The sequence below is a fragment of the Corapipo altera genome, unplaced genomic scaffold (assembly GCF_003945725.1).
Source record: "Corapipo altera isolate COAL_440 unplaced genomic scaffold, ASM394572v1 0, whole genome shotgun sequence".
NCBI lineage: Eukaryota > Metazoa > Chordata > Aves > Passeriformes > Pipridae > Corapipo > Corapipo altera.
In genome coordinates, this window is record NW_020884872.1 from 76,218,856 (window position 1) to 76,240,240 (window position 21,385).

General features: G+C 36.4%; 1 protein-coding gene across 9 annotated transcripts in view; it reads right to left on the reverse strand.

Annotated features, from left to right (window-relative positions):
• GRIA4 (glutamate ionotropic receptor AMPA type subunit 4) overlaps positions 1–21,385 on the reverse strand; it is a 221,057-nt gene that overhangs the window by 36,740 nt on the left and 162,932 nt on the right. For all 9 annotated transcript variants that reach the window (XR_003526319.1, XM_027634632.1, XM_027634723.1 and 6 more), the window contains exons 10-13: positions 19,117–19,323; positions 12,572–12,942; positions 11,025–11,223; positions 5,734–5,981 (exon numbers count right to left, since the gene is read on the reverse strand). Coding sequence is in view for 8 of the 9 variants with exons in the window: in XM_027634632.1 (XP_027490433.1) it covers positions 5,734–5,981; positions 11,025–11,223; positions 12,572–12,942; positions 19,117–19,323 (1,025 nt within the window). In the remaining variant the exon portion in view is untranslated. The remainder of the gene's footprint in view (positions 1–5,733; positions 5,982–11,024; positions 11,224–12,571; positions 12,943–19,116; positions 19,324–21,385) is intronic.

A 21,385-nucleotide genomic window follows, 5' to 3' on the forward strand; every position in this document is an offset into this window, starting at 1 on the left:
TAGATACATCAACAATATTAGTTAAAAATTAAAAAATCTATGAAGACCTTTGAAAACTGAACAACACAGGGTACACCGAAGGGTGGTCCAGGGAAATTCTTCCTTTATGATACAAGGTAACTTGTACAAGGAAGCTTCACTCATGGGAAAAGTCTATTTCTGTGAAGATTCATGGATTTCTGCAGTACAAAACCATTGAAAAACAACTTTGGAAAAAGTCCTCTGTAGTAAATAAATGTTGACTCTAAAAAAATTGGGTGGTCAGCTCAAACATTTTTTCCTAGTTTTTCTTTTACTTAGAGGCAATCTGTGAATATCATAACCTTCTTTTGTACACACAAATCCAGTTTTATAAAAAGCATAAGAGACCAAAGCATGCAAGAAGTTTTGGGGGAAACATTTTTATCTGTCCTTATAGATGACTACTGTGTCATGATTCTGTTTTCCTGCAGAGCTTGGTGTGAATTACCAGCTCACTGATCTAAAAATTCAGGGCAAAATGAGAACTGGGGTATATCTCAGAGTAATATATTAAATTCACAATAAACAGATTTGTCAGTGAATGATGATCTGGGAATTCCTTCCACAATAAACTCCTTATATTCTGGTCTCCAAAAACATCAAGGATAACACTTGATAAAAAGTTTCACTGTCCCATTGGAAGAAACTATACTATCAGATTTATTGTTATTTTCCCAAGTTTGTTTCACATCAGTGAAAAAAAGAATAGGGAATATAACTTCCAAACAAACAAACAAAAAAAGGAATATCCCATCCTAGGTAAGATCTGCCAAAATTTTGTATGAGTGAGCATGCATTACTGAAATAAGTTTTCTTTTGACTCTACATTTCTAAGGAACCATAGTGGATACATCTGTGAAAAGTAAAAGTAACATTGCCAGTTGTAGTACCACATTAAAATGAAACAATGAAAGAATGGAAATTTTCCTGAGATTTACCTCAGGAAAAAAAGGACTAGATGAAGTCACTGAGATAGAGATGCTAGGTTATGGAGGTTATATGATCAGAAAGTTATATCTGCAACACCTGCTTCACTGATGCACTGCCCACATTGCTCGCCTGATGTTAAACACAGTAAAGAATGGATAAAGAACAAGCACCTCAGGCAGCGTAGAGTCAGTTCATGTCACCAGTTGTCACACTGCAAAAACTCAGCCGATATGACCACGTGGACCTTTTTGCTTCCCTCTCCAGAACATAAAAAATTCCTCCTAAAGTCAAACTGGAGTTATTCCTTTACTACATAAAAGGAATAGAGACTTGAATGGATATAGAACCCCAGATTCATATATATAAAAACATTAAGTGTAGTTCCAATCTAGTTCCAATAGAAGGAATTTAACAGAGCTCTGGATTTCATGAGGCTGGTGAACAAACATCACCAATTTCTAAAATACATTGACACATCTATTCACAACGTTTTTTTTATTATTTGTCTAGATCTAATCCTGCCACTCTCATCTTCTGGGCTCAAAGCGTCTCACTAGACACTTATGACCTGTGCAGGTTTCACTCATCCGTGCTGCATACTGCTGGCTGCAGAACAGGGCAGCCAAATGTCAAAACAGTAACAGAATAAAAGACAACTCCTCAGTTTTTAGCTCAACCTGTCATTCACCTTTACATCAAACAGCTTCAAGGTACAAAAAGTTGAAAAAGTTTTCAGTGTACCTTTAAGACAACGTTACCCTTAATTCCTTTCTCATTACCTCTTAGAGTGTTCTTCACTATTCAAACTTGTCTATGATGCCTACATATCTAAAACAGAAAAGCAGAGGCATGCAAGGCACAGGATTTGTGTAGTACAAGATCTCCAGGTGTCGCTTTCTAGAAACACAGATTACTGCAACTGTCAAGGCAGATGACCCAGGGGTGATCCACAATGGCCAGAAGTCTGGCCGCAAGAACATCTTCTAATAAACAACACATTTAAAAAGGCAGGTCTTGCTAAGCAGACAAGCAGCACTCTCTTAACCACCTTTGAAAACACCACCTTTGAAGAAAAAAGTCATTAATTCACACCGAATGCTACACAGTAGCTTTGGAAGGATACCTACCGTTTTAAGAGGAGGAAACAGTAAGAACAGTTGGATACTGCCATGAAAGAAACTCAGTCTTTTTTGTGATGAGAGCCTTTGCCCTCAATCACAAATTCCTTCTCAAACACATCAGTCTTTTGCATGATATAGGAATGAATATCACTGAAAAGGAAGGAAAGAAGGAGACACACATGATGTGTGAGGTGGTACTGCCCAGTGGGCATAAAAGAAATGCACATCAGGCATTTCCCATTCTCCTCCATCCAGTGATATGCATGAATCCTAATACTGCACCAGCACTGAGAATAAATCATTTCAATTAGCCAATAGGTACTGGTTGAACACTGCAGGAGTGTAGCATGGAAGCCAATAAGGAAGAGTTTCAAATTAAAATCCACGACCCTGCTCATGTGTACAGTCATGAGCAACAGAGAGACCAGTCCCTGGATCGCTCTGACAGGTGGATTTCATCTGTATGAACGAAGTAATGGGTATGTGTTTTGTAATGAACATGAAATCGGTGATGTGATGGTAGGAACCATCGCTAATCCTATCCTACAGAAAGAATCATCCCACTTTCTGTCAGTTAGATCTGTGAAAATACGTGGCCTGGTTCTCAACTCACATGAGTTTTATTCAGCTGTTACTACATTTTTAGGGAAAAAACTTCTGATTTATTATCATTGTAAGTAGGAGGTGGACTAAGACTAAAATACTTCTAATGAAATAGGTGTTCAAACAGTTTAATGAATAATTCAATATGAACAAATAATTTGGAAAAACTGTTACTTTTCCCTAATCCTGGACAAACCAAGAATAGACTATGAATGTTTAGCATTTATATGCTACTTATGCAATTATTTGTGAACTACATCAAGCAATTTGTGGTCTACATATAGCTCAAACAGGAAATTATGATTATTAAATAAAACATAGAATTTACAACTCCCATAGCAAATTATGTCTCTTGATTAATTTATGTAATGAGCTTAGCTAGCCTGCCCTTCATGGACTTAAAACTGCATGTTCAATATTTGCAATTATCTGCACGGACAGCAGTTACATAAGTCATATGATCAGTGACAGAAACACTACCATGTGCGACGCAGTCAAAACAGCAAAAGCACCATATTCTAAAATTTAAACATTTCAGAAAATACTGAAACATGCAGTTAAAATTTACAGGTCTTTTCTGTTCAAAAGCACAGGGGGAGGAAGCTTTTCCCCTCTTCAGCAAGTACTAGTCTCTATACACATACATAGAAGAGGCGGTATGAGTGTGAGGTATTGCTTGTTCGCTATTTTTATCCAGAACATTAAGTGTGTTGCTTAATGTTTTTAGTAGGTAAGCAGCACTGCTTGTTTGTCACTGGGGCTGGAGAGGGAATGGGGTGCAGCAGGAGAACAAGCAGCTTAGCACATGTGAAAGAAAGGCTCAGGGAAGGCATGGGCATGGACACGGACAGCCAGTCGAGACAGCTTGAAAGAAGATTTGGTCCAATTTTCAATTGGGTAGGATTTCGATTTTTGATAGGATTTCCCCTATTCTCCTTTTTGAACCACATTTGAAGCCAGGATGTAGAAAATTACATGCTTTTGATCACATCACCCTCATGATAGTTGCTGACTCCGAGTTAGACTGAACTGTGGCCTCACAAACATTTGGGAGCTTGGTCTTTAGACGGGATGGAACCAGAATTTCACACTGGATCCTTAAAATCATGGTTGTGCTCTTCCTCTCTGTTCTTATTAAACAGTCCTACTAAGTCCTCTTACTTCTAACTGCTTTATGCCCCATCTCCATTACTCCTAGATATTTTTATCTAGCCAACTGAACAAACCTGAAACAAGCCAAATCTGACATAAATCAACTTCTGCTGGCTGCTAGTGCTCATTATAACAGGCTGTCTCTTGTCATTGGTATTGAACACTGCAGAAAAAGGGATAGGGACTAAAGAACACCATAAGGCATGCTTAAAGCAAACAGCCCACTGCTAAGACATATATGACAGCAGATACAGTGACTCCTAAAAAAGTCTGCCCTAGCTTTGGCACAGTAAAGTATGATTGTCAGCAATGGGTATTTCCTTACTAAGGGAAAGTAGCTCCACTAAACTGCAGTGTTGCCAACCACTCTTATGTTGTCCGAAACACTGAGAAGGAGATAGCAATCTATCAGAACTATAAAATAAAAAACACAAGTGCTTTGAAAATATACCCAGATAATAGGTCAGCCTCTCCTATTATTGCTGCCTTCTACCTTCAACAACTCCATGAGTTCTGGACATGCTTTTCTATATAATTAATATTTTACTGCTGTCATCTTCCCTCTCACCTTCTTATGTTCTCTTACTACTTCATTCAGCAGTGAAGACGGCAGTTTTTAAATCTAAGGTGTACTGAATGTTAAGGACCAAAAATTCATATTCATTCACTGAAATAACTGGCCTGATTTTCCCCTGCACGTACAAATCTTCTTTTGTTGTGGATGTAAATGATTCTGATGATACTCCTGTTACCAACCCTGTAATACAGTTACAGCTATTGAGGTTTGTGGTATTGTGTGCAAGTCAAACTGATGAGTTATGAGTGAGTCTAGTTATCTGCATAGTGGTGATGATGTCTCCTCTGCAGTCACAGATGTAGACAGATACCTCCTTAGTTATTTCCTCCAGAACTAGGGCTCCATCTGTATTTGCAACTCCTCCCTTAAACCTAATTCCTCCCCTTTGTGAATCTATTTCACATTTCATCATGAGTACAAATGCGAGAAGTCGGGTACTGACTGCTTCAGCAGACCATTCCCTTTCCCCCACCCACAGGCACTGTCAGACTCCACAGGCCACACTCCCTTGATTTGCTAGTCATTTTTTTGATTTGAAGAAAATTGGAAAAATCTACTAGAGGAAAAAGGCAAGTTTAGTTTGCCTTAAAGACATCAGAGTGGTAAACACTGCCAATTTTAACACAGAGCTAGTACCTTGACTTGTGTCCCCCAACAATTTGAGTGAAAAGCAAATGATATTCTATCTCTGAATCAAAACCTCTCCTACTCGACTGAATGCATCTGATACCATGATAAAGAAAATACTAGTGAGTTTGAAGGCAGTACTGAAATGCATAATGCTAGAAACACAAACTTTATTTTTCTAAATAAGAAGGTGCTTTAACAAAAAGTACTTTAATGAAGTTACTTTAATGAAGGACTAATTGCCTCCAAGTGAGGACATTTGAAAAAAAGATGTTACTAGCAGCTTCTTACTCAGAAATTAGCAGCCCGGATCAATAAACAAAACATAAAATGTAGGCATATTATTGATGCAGATACTGATGCAGATAATGTAGGCATAATACTGCTACAAAGGGTTGAATTTGGTGAAAAAAGCAGATGAAATAGAATAACTGATGTTAATTTTATCGAGGCTGACTTCAAGTAGCTAGTGTTCAACCAGTTTGGTTTTTATATGGCCTTGAAAGATATGCCAACTAGAGCTGCTAAATCCATATTGCAATTAGAAATGGTTACCTTTGTTGATCAAAAAAAAATGAAATGGAAGAAAAGAAAAATAACATACCATGTTCACACACAAAACAAAAAGAGCTATATCAGGGACATCAGGGAAGGTGGAATACTATAACAACACATTTTATATTGTTATACTATTCCACCCACCTTAATGGAGAACCCTTCGGTGTGGCTACGCCATAGCCTTTCGAATCCAGATTTCCTCCCACTTTCATGGTGTCACATGGCTTTCGTTGCTCAATGTATTCATTCATGGTGGACTCCAGCAGGAAGGCAAACTTGCCCTTGGATTTGCGGACACGAGCTACTCCCTCGGCAGTAGTCCTAGTGAACACTGATGGCTCAGCTGATTTCATGTAGGTCCACATCTTTTCATAAACTGCTATTTTTGATCTCTGGAGAAAAGCAAAAAAAGTTAGAACAAAAGAATGTTGTAACATTTCAGAATGGCTCTGCTCAAATAAAATCAATCATATTTAATTTTTCAGACAACGGAGGTTGGGGAAATCTTGGACAAGAATTTTATTTTAATTCCATGATTATTTTAAAAGAAACAAGAAATAACAGTATCAATACTATAATGTGAGATATTATATTTAAGTTCAGCTAGCCTCTAGCAGTCAAAACACCTGGAAAGCTGAATTTACTGTTAGATAAAGGCAGTTCACACAGTCAAAGTATTGTAAACTGTGTTTTAGGGAATTACATATGAAATAGATATCCACAATAAGCCTGTATGGTAAAGAGAAACAGTAAAATAATATCCCCATAAATACTGAGCTGAATCTTCAAGCATTTCTTTCACCATCAAATCTGAAATAGTTTAAGTTTCTGCTTTCGTAATTCAGAGTTCAGAATTCATTCAATTTACATTCAGAAAGGCTACACAATATTTGAAGATATGGTTCACAATAAAAGATGGAAACAGCAAATTGGACCAAATATGCTATTAAAGGCAGTGGAATGCCCTAAGCATTTATCTTAAATAATTTGGTATGATTTTAGAAATGCAGTATCAGTGGATTTATTTTAAACATTCTGATGCAGCCAGTAACTGAGTAAAAAATGCACTTGCTCAAAGAATGAAGAAAGAATTCGTGGCTTAGAGTGCATTAGTTAGAAATTTTCCTGTCTGAGAATGCATGATGTAACTACAGGTGAACAGTCAGGCAAAAAAAAGTTATTAATAAAAAATAAAAACAAATAAAAATTTACACAGAAAGAAATGAAGGAAATGCTGTCAGAAAAAACTGAGAAGTTTCCCATGCTCATTAGATTCACCCAACAACTCCTTTGCTTCCTCCAGCAATAGGAATATATATATGCAAACCAGCAGTGTGTCAGCTAAACACTACACAGTGTTTTTATAATAACAGATGGCACTTGTCTTCTCTTATGCATGCTGCAAGAAGTACTTTAACCTAGTGCTCAAATCAGCTTTTATTTGAGTCAACGGGAGTTTCTAGCTAAGCAAGATTTGGTCTATGAGCTTGTTCCCACACTGTGTGAGCACTCCACGAAAATATCCATTATTACAAAGCCTCAAAACAAAGGGCCCTAGAATATTTAAACAAATTCCAAATCCTGTAATCTAGATAATATTTGAATTGACAATGGCTTTAAAAAGCTGGGAACTGAGCCTTTGTATAGGTGAGAATAATTTCTCTGAAGCACTTCTTTTTACCAATTACTGAATGATTGCACTGTTGCTTAGAAAATAATTTGCTAAGAACATAAGTTTGTCTTGAAAAGGAGTGGCATTTAACCAGAAATGTTCAATAAGAATACCATATAGCAGAACATCATAAATTCTCCTTGCTTTTTTTAGTTTGTCTATACGCATAATTTTAGCTTTCTGTCAAATATAATAAAATTTAAATCAACAACAGCTGTGCATGTCCATAGTCATATCCTGCTTTGTCACCATTTCTTTCCACTTTAGTCACAGCTACTTTTCATTTACATAATAGTGGCTGGAAGGAAAGCATAAACTAAGCCACCAATGCATTCTTTTTTTACACTGATGTAATTTCACTGATTTAAATTACAGAAAGAAAAAAATGGAAGAGAGCAGTAATGAATCAGTCATAATTTTAAGAATATTTTCTTGCCTTTGTCTGCCTTCACTTCCAAACATTTCTTGCATCTTAACATCCCTTACATTGAATTCTTTATAAAGTAAACATATAATAGTCACTTTCATTTAAAACTGAAGTCATCCAGCACATAAAACAGGACACGATTAGTAAGAGGAAACAATATCCTAAATCATTTGAAAAAGGCTGCATTGAAATATTTGAATTTTTTTTTTAGGATCTAATTTCCTTTGCCTATCAAAAGAGAAAAAATATGGAAAGTGTAACAAAGTATCTTTTCTAAGGAAGAAACTTATCTAAGTAAGAACATTTTCCTTTCCCAAAATTTCATTTCTTAATATTCAATTTCTACATGTCAAGTCAGAGTGAAAATTGAAGAGTGAACCAACAAATATTTCATATTATCTTATGAGGAAATATGTCAGCTTTCCCCTGCAGTCAGCCAAGCTGGTACAATTTTCATTTTGGGCTTTGCTAAGTAAGATTGCTAAAACTGACTACTTTCCCTCTTGAGCAAGCTGCTTGGAAAATACAACTCTCATTGCATCTAAACCAGAAAATAAGAGTAAATAGCTAACAGTGTCAAAGTCTTCTTTTTCTTTATGTTGGCTTTAAAATGATTTTCCTTTTTCTGAATAGGTGTTCAGAGTTCCTGATATTTTGATCAGAAATCATCAAATGATGAGAAAACATTCTGAAGGCTCATCTTCAGCCAGACAATCACCACTGACACATGATTCTAATACCCAAAAATGAAGATGATTGCTTCCAAAACCACAAAATGTAAGACTTGGCACACAAGTCTTCTTGTGTTATTGTTTCAGGCTAGGTCTTACTTTATGTATTGTGCAAACAATGTTTATGCAAATATTGTCTGTTGATATTTTATCTTTGTCCCTGTTTTGTGAGAAGTATTTTTAGAAATACCACATACAATATCATTAAGAATTGCTATACTGTGATAGAAATTAAAAATCATTTGATAAGAGGGCCTCAATTGCACCATTTTTAAAAAAAATGATCAACATAGTTCAAATCTTGATAAAGCTGCAAATTTTGCATATGCAATAATATTTAGTATTTGCAGTTACTTTTAATGTTTCCCTCTGTATTTTGAAAGAAAGGAAAAAATTAAAAGAGGAGCATTGATTTTCTTTTTTCTTCCCTTAACACTTTAAGATTGAAAAGGCTGTCCTTACAGACATTGTTACTTCATTATTGTGTCTTCTCTTTAAGAAGGGATCTTGCATATTGATTCAAAACAAAAAAGTTTCTGTGTTTACAGGATGATTTAAAAGAATCATGAAATTTTTGTGACCAATATTCTTTCTGCATCAAAATACCTGACCTCATTACTTCAAAACAATGGTTTGTGCAAGTGTTCTGAAACTCTTAAGAAAACAACTCCATTTCTTTGTTCTTCACTATTTCTTTGGGAATTAATTTTTGCATCATCACCTAAAACAAATTGCAAGCACTGGATACTCTTGAAAATGCAACAAGTTAATAAATCCAGTTACATAAATCTGCCTGGTCATCAGTATCTTGTTTTTAAGTATTACCACAGCTTCACTCTAGTTGAAAGTATTATTTGTACCCATATACTGTGGTTACCACCTCAACTTATGATGGACTGAAACTGGAATGTCCAGAATTAAATAAATTTCCACAAAAAGAACTAAAGAAGAATCTATGGGTTAAACATAGGTGAATATAAATAATGAGTATGAGGGACTATACTCTTTTCAAGAAAATAGGAAATCTGGCCATCTCAGTACGAACATATTTCAATTCTCAGAAAAAAACCTCCTATATCTAATATAATGCCACCATTTTTGTAGACATCTGGTATGAAATTAGGGCTTCTAGGGACCATGAGCTGAGTTTCTACCACTTGGGATATAAAATAAAGCTCCCAGAGAGCATCTGTAGAGTCACATTGTGTATACCAACACCTCGGATATAGAAAAAGGCAGGTATAGTTAGAAACTTGTCAGTGAACTGTACTCATTAAAAATGAGGTACCAAGCACTCTAGCCATTTGAGTGGGATACCTATAGAGTCCACACGAGGCAGACACATTAATGTGTGATTTATTTCACCATAACACACGTGCCATACAGAACGCATAGGGCTGCTTTTCTTTCTCCAGTGTCTACAGAAGAAAGCCAGAAAACTAGGTTAAACTGAACTCCTTGATCAGTTCTATGATGTGAAGGTCAAACATGTTTGTTAAGTATATCTTGTAAGTCATCTTTTTACAGCTAATAGAACAGACTGGCAAGCTCTTCTATGGGTACACCTGTCACAATAAAAAGGTTATTTCACTACAAAGCTTTTGGTGGTCACTCAGAAGCCGCCCTTGAATTGATATTGTCTGTAGTTCACAAATCCCCCACAAAATTTTGTTCATGGTTCACTGAGTTCAGTTTGGCCAAATTAAAAACAGTTAAGGTGCGTGGGAGTACCTAACACAGAACAGTCTCCTTTCAATTAGGCAATAAGAAATTATCACTCTACCTTCCTGACTTCTAATAATGCTTTAATCTCCACATTTCAGATAAATAAAGACCTTAAACTGTGTAGTTTTCAAGGAAGGATTACTGTCTCACAGCATTTATTCAGGGCTGTGTTCAAACACTAAACTCACTTCAGTCAGATGACCTTAACTTTCATCTGCTAGACACATGAAATAAAGCAGGAGGGACTGCTTATCATGTACTCCTTGTGATGCCCAGGCTCCCTGTTTTCCAGCTGGCGAATGATGAGTATTACATACAGTAACGCAGGAAAGCAAATGAAAATGAAGTAATCAATAGAGACAGCACAGACAAATGAATGGCTATTTAGGCTATTTCCTAATGGTCCAACCACATCCCCTCGAGTTAAATTTTCTCTTTATTATCCATCTGAAAGTCAGCATATTAAAAAATGCATTTCCTGCCCACCCCCCATAGACCCTAAAGCAAAACTCACACAGCCAAATCCATAAGCAGAAGCAAAACCTGCAAGACTCCATATTACCATCACAGGCTTTCAATGCTGCACATCAGTACTGTAGCTTGAGATGAATCAATAGTACAATGCTGCTTTAATTATCACTGGCTTCAGTATCCCCCCAGGCACCTCTTTTGCCTATGTGACAGGATCAATAAGCTTTCCACAAATTAAAACAACTGAAAACTTCAACAAATGGTCTTGTGGGGATAAAAATACAGCTAAAGTATTGCAGGAATTACAAACTATATTACATATACTTGCAAAGCAACATTATTTCACACTTCCAACATCTTATAAGAGTAATTGGTAGGGAGAGGTGCTCTAATTGATATGCCAACTTACTCTGAAGAACTCTTTGGTTGACCCTGAGTCCAGTGTCCCATAAGCAATCTCAGTTTGTTTGGCAAGGTCTTCTGCACTTTCTATAGGTGAGACCATTCGCTCAACAGTCAAGAAAGCAGCGAGGTTAGCAGTGTAGGATGAAATAATGATGAGCGTGAAGAACCACCAGACACCTCCAACAATGCGACCTGAGAGGGATCTAAACATGAATAAGATAATGCACTTTTTCCTGTCTCTTAAGCCACGAAGAGAGAGAGAGAGAGAGAGAGAGAGAGAGAGCAAAGGCACCATTATTGCTGACCATGTGTCAATAAGTAACAGTCAATGGGAGGAAGATCATCTGCATTTAAGATATTAATAAATGCTTTTACTCTCAAATCTTAATGTCTACAGTATGAAGTTCACTGTACTATTGTGTATCACACATATACAGAAGCTTGAATTCTCTTGAACAGTAATCTCAGTGGGTTCATTATTTCAGGACATGCCTAAAATAGGAAAGACAATTGTCAAAAATACTGCATAGGCAATCTCTTCTTGGAGACAAAAATACAGCATGGTATCTGCAAATCAGTAGCATTCTCTGTTTCCTCTTAAAAGAAACCTGCAAAAATCTTTGTACATGGGTTATGTTGGCTGTAGAATTAAAATGCTTGTGTCACCTAAACTTTTGAAACATTCTACAAGCTACTGCAATCATTTGAACATTCAGATTTTTCTTATTTAAGAAGCAAGAATTTTGTGGTAACAGAGACATTTCTGTTAAGTAAAAACTTACATTTTCCTTTCCAATACCTGTAATTTGATGAGAAGGCTGTTGAGGAGTAATGTCCATCCACTCTTAATCAGTACCAGTTTTATTGCTAACTTCAATAATAGACGGGTTAGGCCAATGCTGAACACTCAAAATTTCACTGCAAATGGCTAAAATGAAGCATTTAAGTTTGAAAGATTTGATCATAATGCTTAATTAAGAAGCTATAGTTACCGCCTACTAAAGTTCAGAATATCTTAAAAGGTTGAGAAATTCAGGACTTGAATCATGTATTAGATCTGAGGCACATGCTCTGAAAGGCACAGCTTAGCAATACAGAGTGGCTTCTCAGATCCAGATGGTCAAATATTGCCTCTCATAGATAGTGATATTTGCAAAGCAGCACTGTAGAACTTGACAAGGACAGAAACGGGAGATTCCTTGATGGAGGCCAAATATTCAGTATCATTTTTTGCATTTCATAGATGTAATACAATGGAATTAAACTAGCAACAACACAGTTACTCTGAATTCAACTCAGTGGAATTTTCCTTGTGTGTACCTGTTGCTCCTGAGAGCTGTTTGTGGTTTATGCACATTGACATTGGTAAAATAATAGTAATGACTGAAATTCAAAGCAGATTATCTGTTGCCCTTATCATGGTTATTAAAAAAGAAAAAAAAAAAGAAAAAGGGCTTCCTGAAGAAAACACTGTCAGGAAAATTAACGAAGGATGATTTTATGCTTCAGTGTTGAAGATAAAATGCAAATGTAAAAAGATTTGACACAAACCTTGGGGAAATATCACATCCTTGTTGCATAAAGGCACCCAGGGAAAACCAGAGGCTGTTGAATATGCCAAACTCATTGGGAGGCTGGTCACTGGGTCCTTCTTTCCCATCCTCTGGTTCTTCTGTGTGCCACTCATACGGACTAAACCTGCTAACTAGGAACAGGACCACACTGACACCAATGTAGGCAAAGACTATGCACATCCAGATCTCATACGCCAAAGGGTCCAAGAAGGAAAACACTCCTGGTTTAGATTTCTGGGGTTTTTTGATCATAATGGATATCCCCAAACTCATAAAAGGCTTAGAAAAATCAATGACCTCTTCTCGTACCAAAGTGATGGTCAGAGGCGCAACAGCAATCTCTGCTTTCTATAAAGAAAAAAGAAATATAGATGTATAGATTAATTGAAATTGGTTTATACACTCAGCTAAGCAGCTAATTCCAAAGGTATGTTATTAACATTAGGACACTGCGGCTTAAATGCTCTATAACATCGTTCTGTTTCTTTCTATCACACTCTGTATTTACTCCATATGCGTTTAGTAAAACATATATATTGCAGGTTTTTAGTTTAAAGAACTATACAGATACTTAATGTTTCTACTAAGCAGAAGACTCTTAAATCTTACATAGGTGAGCAACAGTGTAGGAAGATCATTTTAGGCATTAATTTAGATTTAAAGTAAAGGAATTCAAGGAAGAATGAAAAATTAGAATGACCCTATAATCACTGAATGTATAGAGATTTTTTTTTTTTGAGGATCCCAGAAACAGTAATTTATTGTCATATTTTCATAAGACATAATAATTTTTCAAGGGAAACCAGCTCATAGACTCAAGGAAGCTCCAAATAGCATGAAGCCGCAAAGGTGATTAGCTATTGCTGTGATTCCATCAAACTGTACACGGTTGTCTTGACAGAAAGATAATTCAGTAGGAATGATTACATTTTAAACAGCAAAAAATGATAAGTATACAGAAAATAAGTGTGTGAAATCACGTGATAAAAGGATAAAAAGTGTGCTGAAGCCATTCCCAGGAATATTTTTAAATGTGTTTCTAACATGTTTTTAGAATTAAAATGCCAATCTTGAATGAATCATTATTGATTATGATTGCTAACAATGATGTCTGCATGAACCATAAGATATTGTAGGTAAGCTAACGGATCACTTTTGTCATTAGGCATGCAACTTTATGTTAAGATTTGCTCCTTGCCTTGCCTTGTATGCTAAAACTGTCATTTTAGCAGCACTTCAGATGGGAATTGCAAGGGGAACTGGGCCAAAAGGTGCACCCATGGGAAAGGAACAGATGCAAAAGCTGCTGCAACCTTTCTCCTATTCATCACCATGGTGCTGTGTCTAGCTACAGTCACAGAGCCTGTGGACTTTTATACAGCTTATGGGCTAAGAAGGGTAACTGGGCATATTTTGTGAACACTTTGTTGTTTCAATGAGATTAAAACAGTGAAAAATAAAGATGGGCTCGAATAGTTTAATCCAAGTGGTATGTAAATAGCTTGGGTGACAAAGGAAAAAAGAAATTGAAATGTAGGCTTTTTTTCTCATCTTAAAACTTTGAAACAGGTAAATGCATTTAAAATAATATATGTTTTCTATTTTATATACCATAATACTGAGTTATATAAGTTTTATGGATTTTAATTTTAAACTAATTTTGTGTAGTCAAAATTTAAACCTATTTTGGCAGTTTTATAATTGTGAATAATTCAAAAGAACTGACTCATTCCAGTGCAATGGTCCAAAAATGCAAATTTGTATTAAAATTGCTATATATTAATCATCAGATTGTATCCGTCATTCTGAAATATTTGCGATGCAAGCACTTATAATGTTATGTAAAGTTATTAGAGTTTAAGTAACACATCTAAAATCATAATTTTGCAAAGGTATCAGAAATTATCTCTGGTGCTAATATCTTGGGTAAACATTATGACAACACTGCTAATTCTCTGAATTTTATCTCAAGTTTTGTAATATAAGGCATTTTTAAAAATTCGGCTTCTTGATGCCTTGTGATTACATAAGTCTTACTGAAATAGATATTTTATGAAAATAAGTATTATATGAAGAAAGATACTATGTCTAAAATATATTTTTTAGTAGCCAGAAAATTGTAAAGTAAACTTTGTTTCTGTAGTCTACGGACTGTAGGATGATTTGGGCTACTGGCTTTCCTGTATATTTTTGTATTTTATCTCACTCATAACTTCGTTTTTTTCTAGAAGAATGGTTTCCTTCTTTAGAGCCAATGTCTTTTATATTTCTAAATTTTGGTTTCTGAGAATACCTATTGTGGAGTCCTTGTAATTAATTAAGTGAAAGACTCACGGCAACTGTGATCTACTGCTGCCAACCTTCTCTGTCTTTGTCACATAGTAGTATCTTCAATAATGCAGGGTAAATGACAGACCTGGTCATTGGTCTTCAAAGGTCTTGGCTAATAGGTTTTTTTGTGTGTCTACAAATTGCCACTGGGATTCAAATAGGATCCTTTCACAGTGTGAGTTGGAGAAGTGACATTTTAGTGTCAATTGAAAGGATTTTAAAGACCTACTTAGTACATTGCATATCATATATGAAACACTGGATAAGATTTATCTTACCAAATTTAAATGCTCAAAGAGGATATGCAGAACTTGAACTACAACAGCACTAGCTGCCAACAGTACTTGAAGAAGTTTAAGAGGAGAAATAGGAACTTATCCAATTTCTTTACAATAGAGATCTAGTATCAGATGATTCATAATGTAGATAAATCCATTTTATGCCAATAAATGTAAAAGGACAGTATATAGCTAGGTCACAATTAAATGCCAAAAAACCCTGAAAAAAGTGCAGCTGCACAAAACTGATAATATTATTTATTATTTTTATGAGATTACTGTGTGCCATTGTGAAAGCTAAATGATGACAATAACTGTGCATGATAATTACCAGCAACTATGCTTTGCCCAGTTAATGTACACCATATAATTATGGATTTAAATGATTAACAATATAAGCATGGTGCAAACAATTAATGATTTTGTTGCCAGTGAAATCTGTTTTGACAAAGACTAATGATACTTCACAGTTGAATCAACTGCATCTGTAACAGTATTTCAATCAAGGCTGCACCACTACCAAATACAGATGAATTTGGGATCCTTTCAGTATTATATGAGACAAGATTGACTCCGATGGTGAGAGACACTTTCTTTGGAATATTTCATTATTGTGAATAAAATCTATGCTTGGTACAAGTTGTGTGAAGTTAGTAAACCTGAGAAAAATCATGCAGAAAGTGATTTCAATCTCAGAAGCTAATGGCTTCTCAGGTTTTGAACAGAAATGAATTGTGACCTTTTGTGTTAAGCTGTAAAAGGACAACATTCTGTGTCAGGAGAATGAATATTTAATTGGAACTGACTGTTAGTGCATTTGGAAACACTTGTTGCACATGCTTAATGGTATTTCATCCCCAGCCAGCATTTTTCCTGTGAGCTAGATATCGAGGCAAGTAGAATTCACATGGACTACTGCATGCATTTGGATATATCAGGGACAAATGACCAAGATTTCCTGGTAGTTTTTAACAGAGTGCTGAAAACAAAACCATCTCCAGCATGACATTCCATACAGTCTCAGCAAAACTTTACAGCGTGGAACTTCATACGCTCTTTCCTCTGGGACCTGATAGAAAAATCAACTACAGAGTTTAGGAAACAACTAAACTGCTCTGTGCAGCACCTGAGTGTCCAGGTACCAGAACAAGCAGTGCTGCATACAGGTCTCAAGGGAACATGGCATAAAGTTGTCACATGTCTATCCTCAGTAACACAGATAGGCCTAAGGGGCATTACGGTATAATGCAAAGAGTAGAAAAGCAGAGGAGTCTTTTATGCATAGAAAGGGTCCAATCTCACTGCCCAGCAAAAACTGTCTGTTAATCCTTTAATGTGGTTGGGAATTAAAAGCTGTAAATGTTTCCCAAACAGATCATCTCGTTAACTTGTTAATTAGGTTGGAAATTCTGTCCCACTCCTGGCTGTACATAAAAAGCCTTGCTTGAAGCATAGCCAACTACTCAGAGTACTTGTATTTGTGATTAGGAGATCTATCAGAGAAAATGAACATACTCTTCTAGCAGAGCTTTTCAGCAAAGTCTCTGGCTAGCTGATTTTTCTGCGTTCTCTATGTCGAATAGGCCTGGGAACCTGATGCTCTGTAAATCTTCTGGCAAGGATTCAAGATATTTGCAGGGAGGATGCTCTTGAGGCATTCCCTGCAGAAATCTTTAACAGCAAACTTTATAAGTTAACAGAAAGAACAATTTCCTTTCAAGCCACTCCTGTAAAAGTACATTTAACACACTTGGTGTAGCTCTTGGTGTAGCCCAACCATAAACGTCACCTGACCTCTAAACCAACATGACTGCATTCAAGCTGCTTATAGGGAATGGTCTCTCCCCCATTCTAGTGTCCAGTTGGGCTCAGGAATTCTTTTGGACAGTAACTATGGGCCAAAAATATACCAGGGAGCATTGCAATTTAGCAGATTAGTCAGGCAAGTTCCAAAGCACAAGGATAATTGCTGGTGCCACTGATACAACTAGGACAGATACAGCATCAAGGAGCCTTCCGACAGTGGAGCAGTAGGTAACAGTCAAAATTCTCGTAATTCTTCAATACAAAAGCAGTTCCAAGAGCCTTGCTGCAGCTTAGTCCCTGAATCACAATGAGACTGCAGCCTTCCTAAACAGAGAATTGGAAAGAGCCTTCACCTCAGTCTCTTCAATTACAAAAAATGAAGTGTTAGCCATGTATTTTGGGTTATCCTCTTCATGCAGGTAATTTGCAACAGGTTCCTCATGCCTGAGAGCTTTATTGCTTTCAGCTACGTTAACAGCCACAGGTGTTCATACATCCATGTGAGTTTCCTAACAGCACTCTGTATGCCAGTGCAGTACTAGGGCAGTTTGGGTTTGATGAGGTAAATTTTTAAAGATAAAAGGAGGAAAAAAAAATCCAAACAAACAGAAAATGAAAGTGTAATATCAAGTTTCCTCTATAATTTTCAACTAGATGATAGCCCACTGAAAATTTACATTTGGGCAAGGGAATTTTCTCATAAAGGGTAGAATTTCTTGGAATATTGAGAAAAACTTCTGGTGTAAAACAGTGATGTTGGCATTGATGTCCATGAGTTTGCTATTGCAGTTAAAAGCCAGACAAGGGGTAACCTCCATACTTGATAAAGTAAGTCTGAAAAATCTTTGTTTTTTAATATCCTATGAGTTGAGCTGCTTCCAAGCCACTAAAGTAGATATACATGCTTGGTGACAGTCAGTTGTTCTATTCTTCAAAGACATACTTGAGGCTGGTTCCTTCATGAACTTCCAAGAACACAGAGTTTTGTGAAGATATAACCTTCCCATTCCCATGGCTGGGTGAAATCACCAACATTCTGGGGCAGTATTTCCCACACTCCCACAGCCCACAGAGTGTTTCAGTCCCTTGAACTGATGCTAATGGAGCAGATGTTGACAAAATTTATCAGCTATACTTAGCTGACAGAAGAGAATTGAAATAAAGCTGCTAGGAAAGTCACAAGGCCTTTGCAATATATGGCCCAAACCATCACTGGAAATGTGAAAACTGCAACTGTGGATGGATCAACCATTATGCAGGAGTTTTTTATATGGAGGTTGAGGCATATTATGAGTTCATTGGTGGAAATATTCTCACCTGAATAGTTTGAGCATTTTTTTTATTCCATCACTGAAATGAAAAGTTTCTTTAAGAATACTGATCTGTTCTGAGGGCAGATACTAGCAACCGCAATTATCAGCAAGCTCAGCTCTGAGTTTTGCTACTTTTGGTAACCTCAGATACTGCAAATATTTATTTGGGCTTGCTGGAACTATTTTGATTAAATATTAGAACTTTATGTGTCAACAGAATTGTTAACTGTTATGCTGTTTTGAAGAATCCTTCTCCAGATCACTATATAACAATGCTCTCAGTTGTTAACTTACTAAGTTTGCTCTTAAATTTTATTATTGTTGTTCATCTTAAAAGACTGTCTTCATTCTGAATTGCCTAATTGTGTACTTGCCTGTAGTGGTTTGTTACATATGTTTAATATATAATGGTGGATTCTCCAGTTCTCAAACTAGAGCAAGAGCCCTATCTTTTTTAAAAGTTCTGTCCACCATTCCATGAAAATGAATTAATGAGTGATATTCTTCCCAACTAAGTTTTAAAATGTATCAGGAATAGACGGTCTCTAACATTAATGAATTTTTAAGGGATATGCACACTATGGATGTTCTAACATTACAAGGCACTAGTCGAATAAACAGTAGAACTTGGATAAAACTATTTGCTTTTCTCTTGAAAATAGGTGAAAACATAGAGATCTGAAACAAGATTCTTTTTTTGTGACCCCAAGGTTAAATAAAATGCATATGTACTTCCTATTTTATGACTTATACTATGATAAATTAAATCCTGCTTCAAAAATTGGTATGCTTACCCCATAAACAAGTTCTCCCACCATCCCATTCCAGATTTTTGTCTCTGGATCCCTTGCTCCATATTTTCCATCAGGAACAATGGCAATTTTGTACTTGATACCAATATGTTTTGCAATTTCTGATGCCAGATCTACACAGTATCCTTCAAACTTGTCATTCCCTTCAAACGTATCATGGTTTTTCTTGAACATAACATATGGGGCTTCCTATAATGAAAGAAGCAGAACTGTAAAGGAGAAGTGCACCGAATATACTCTGAAAAAAAAAACCATGTCATGTACTGACTGAACAACACACACTTTATCAAAAGTTCATGGGTAGTATTAGCACATTTAAATTAAAATGTCTGAACAGAAATCCCTCTGGAAAGGTATACTATTTACACTGTAATTTGGCTTATACATTTCACAAGATTCATCAACCTTACTTTGTTTTAAATGAAAGACCTTAGTGCAGTATATGCTAAATTTAAAGCACAGAGTAGGGGTTAAACCTATACAATGCAAAGGACCGTGAGATAACGAAGGTACAATGTACATTTCTGACTTCAGTAAGTAAGCATATCCTCTAACGTAGTGTGGTTACTGTCTGTGTAATTTCAGATGCAGAGCCTGAATGACTTGCTTTCTTGAGGTTTAGAATGTATAACTACTAAGAGGCTACATACATTTTAGTGAGAACATAGACATATATTCCCAAGGAAACACGTATCTTCTGCTTCAAATAAACACTGCAGATTCTGCAAGGTCTTTTAGGATGAACCTAAGCGATATGCATGGGTAAGAATGGTATTAAGTTGACAGTGACTCTACATGTGGCATGAAAAAGAAGTACTAAAATATTTTCGAGTGGCGAGTGTCACTGGAAACAAGTAAAACCTGTCTTGAAAAGTGGATCTTGCATTCCCTGTGTAAACCATACCATCACAACAGTGAACATTACATGACTGGGATATCAAGGCTACATTTTTCTTTTTAGGTCTGTGGATTCAGACTTCAGCAGTCATTAAGTAAAACTGTACTTTCTGGTGGTATTTTAAATCACTTCACATAAATTCATATTTATATTCATATTAATACATTCATATCCATTCACATAATTCATATTTTTCTAATATAAAGGGTGACTTAAGTCACCTCTTGTTCGAATTTACATCTCAAAATACTGGCAACTTAAGTTTTCTCTGTGCAGGCCCAGGCTAATTTTGGGTCTTTTGACACTAACATTGGTAGTACTCTGCACTATTCACTTCTTTTCTACAGATAAAATTAGTACAAAAATAAAAATAAATATAAACATGTAGTATGACAATGTCTGCTTCATTGAAACTACAGGAACATCAGCTGCAAGCAACAGCAATTTTGTAACCTCTATTAGGTATTTAATAAGGGAGGATACGTGTCATTACATGAGTGTCTTTTCCCATAGAGGGAGAAAAACAGAGAGAATGCATCCTGCCCTTTCTTTGCAGTAAATGTTGATTTTGGGAACTATTTTGGCCACATGTATCAATTGTTCCTCCCTCATGTAGGCTTTTTGTTCCCATGAGAGGAAAACCCAAAATTAGTGTCTTTCTACATGTGATTGAACAAAAGTGGTTTAAAATAAACAGAGGCAAAAATCCTATGCCTCCTGCCTGTGATTTAGCCAACTGCTAGCTAGAACTACAATCAAGTCTGTCCAGTGTCCAGAATTTCTGAACTCTCCTTGTAAGCTTCAGCTACATTTGCTTGCTGTACCTCAAAAGCAATTTTGTTTTCCAAAGACCGGAGTTGGTGATTGCTAGTTCTTCTGATTCAGCCATAAATCTCAAGCAAAAGGCATACAATTAGAGTCACACCAGGAAATAATAACTCTGGAGATGAACACAAAGAAGACAGACACAGAGGACGCCAGGTCAGCCTGCTCCTTCTTCCAAAACCCATGCATCTGCCTGCACCTCACCACTGACAGGGCTTCTACAGAAAAAGCACTTCAACTGTTTCTGCACAGCAAAGTAAAGTGACAGATGCGTCATTTTTCCTGTTAAAGGTTAAATGATCTTCAGCCCTCCTCCCCAGGAGTTCTGTGAGGGACCAGTGAGAAGGGAAGTCGGAGGCCCCAGTTCTGTCCTTGGTAGGTAAGAGCAGAGGCGATTCCATCCAGTGGAAGGACAACTAAGTGAGGACTCAGAAGGGGCCTGGGTTCTGACAGGGATCTGACTTGGGTGACTTGGAGGAATTGCATTGGTTCTCTCTCCCCATCCCCTTTCTTTTCTTTACACTGATC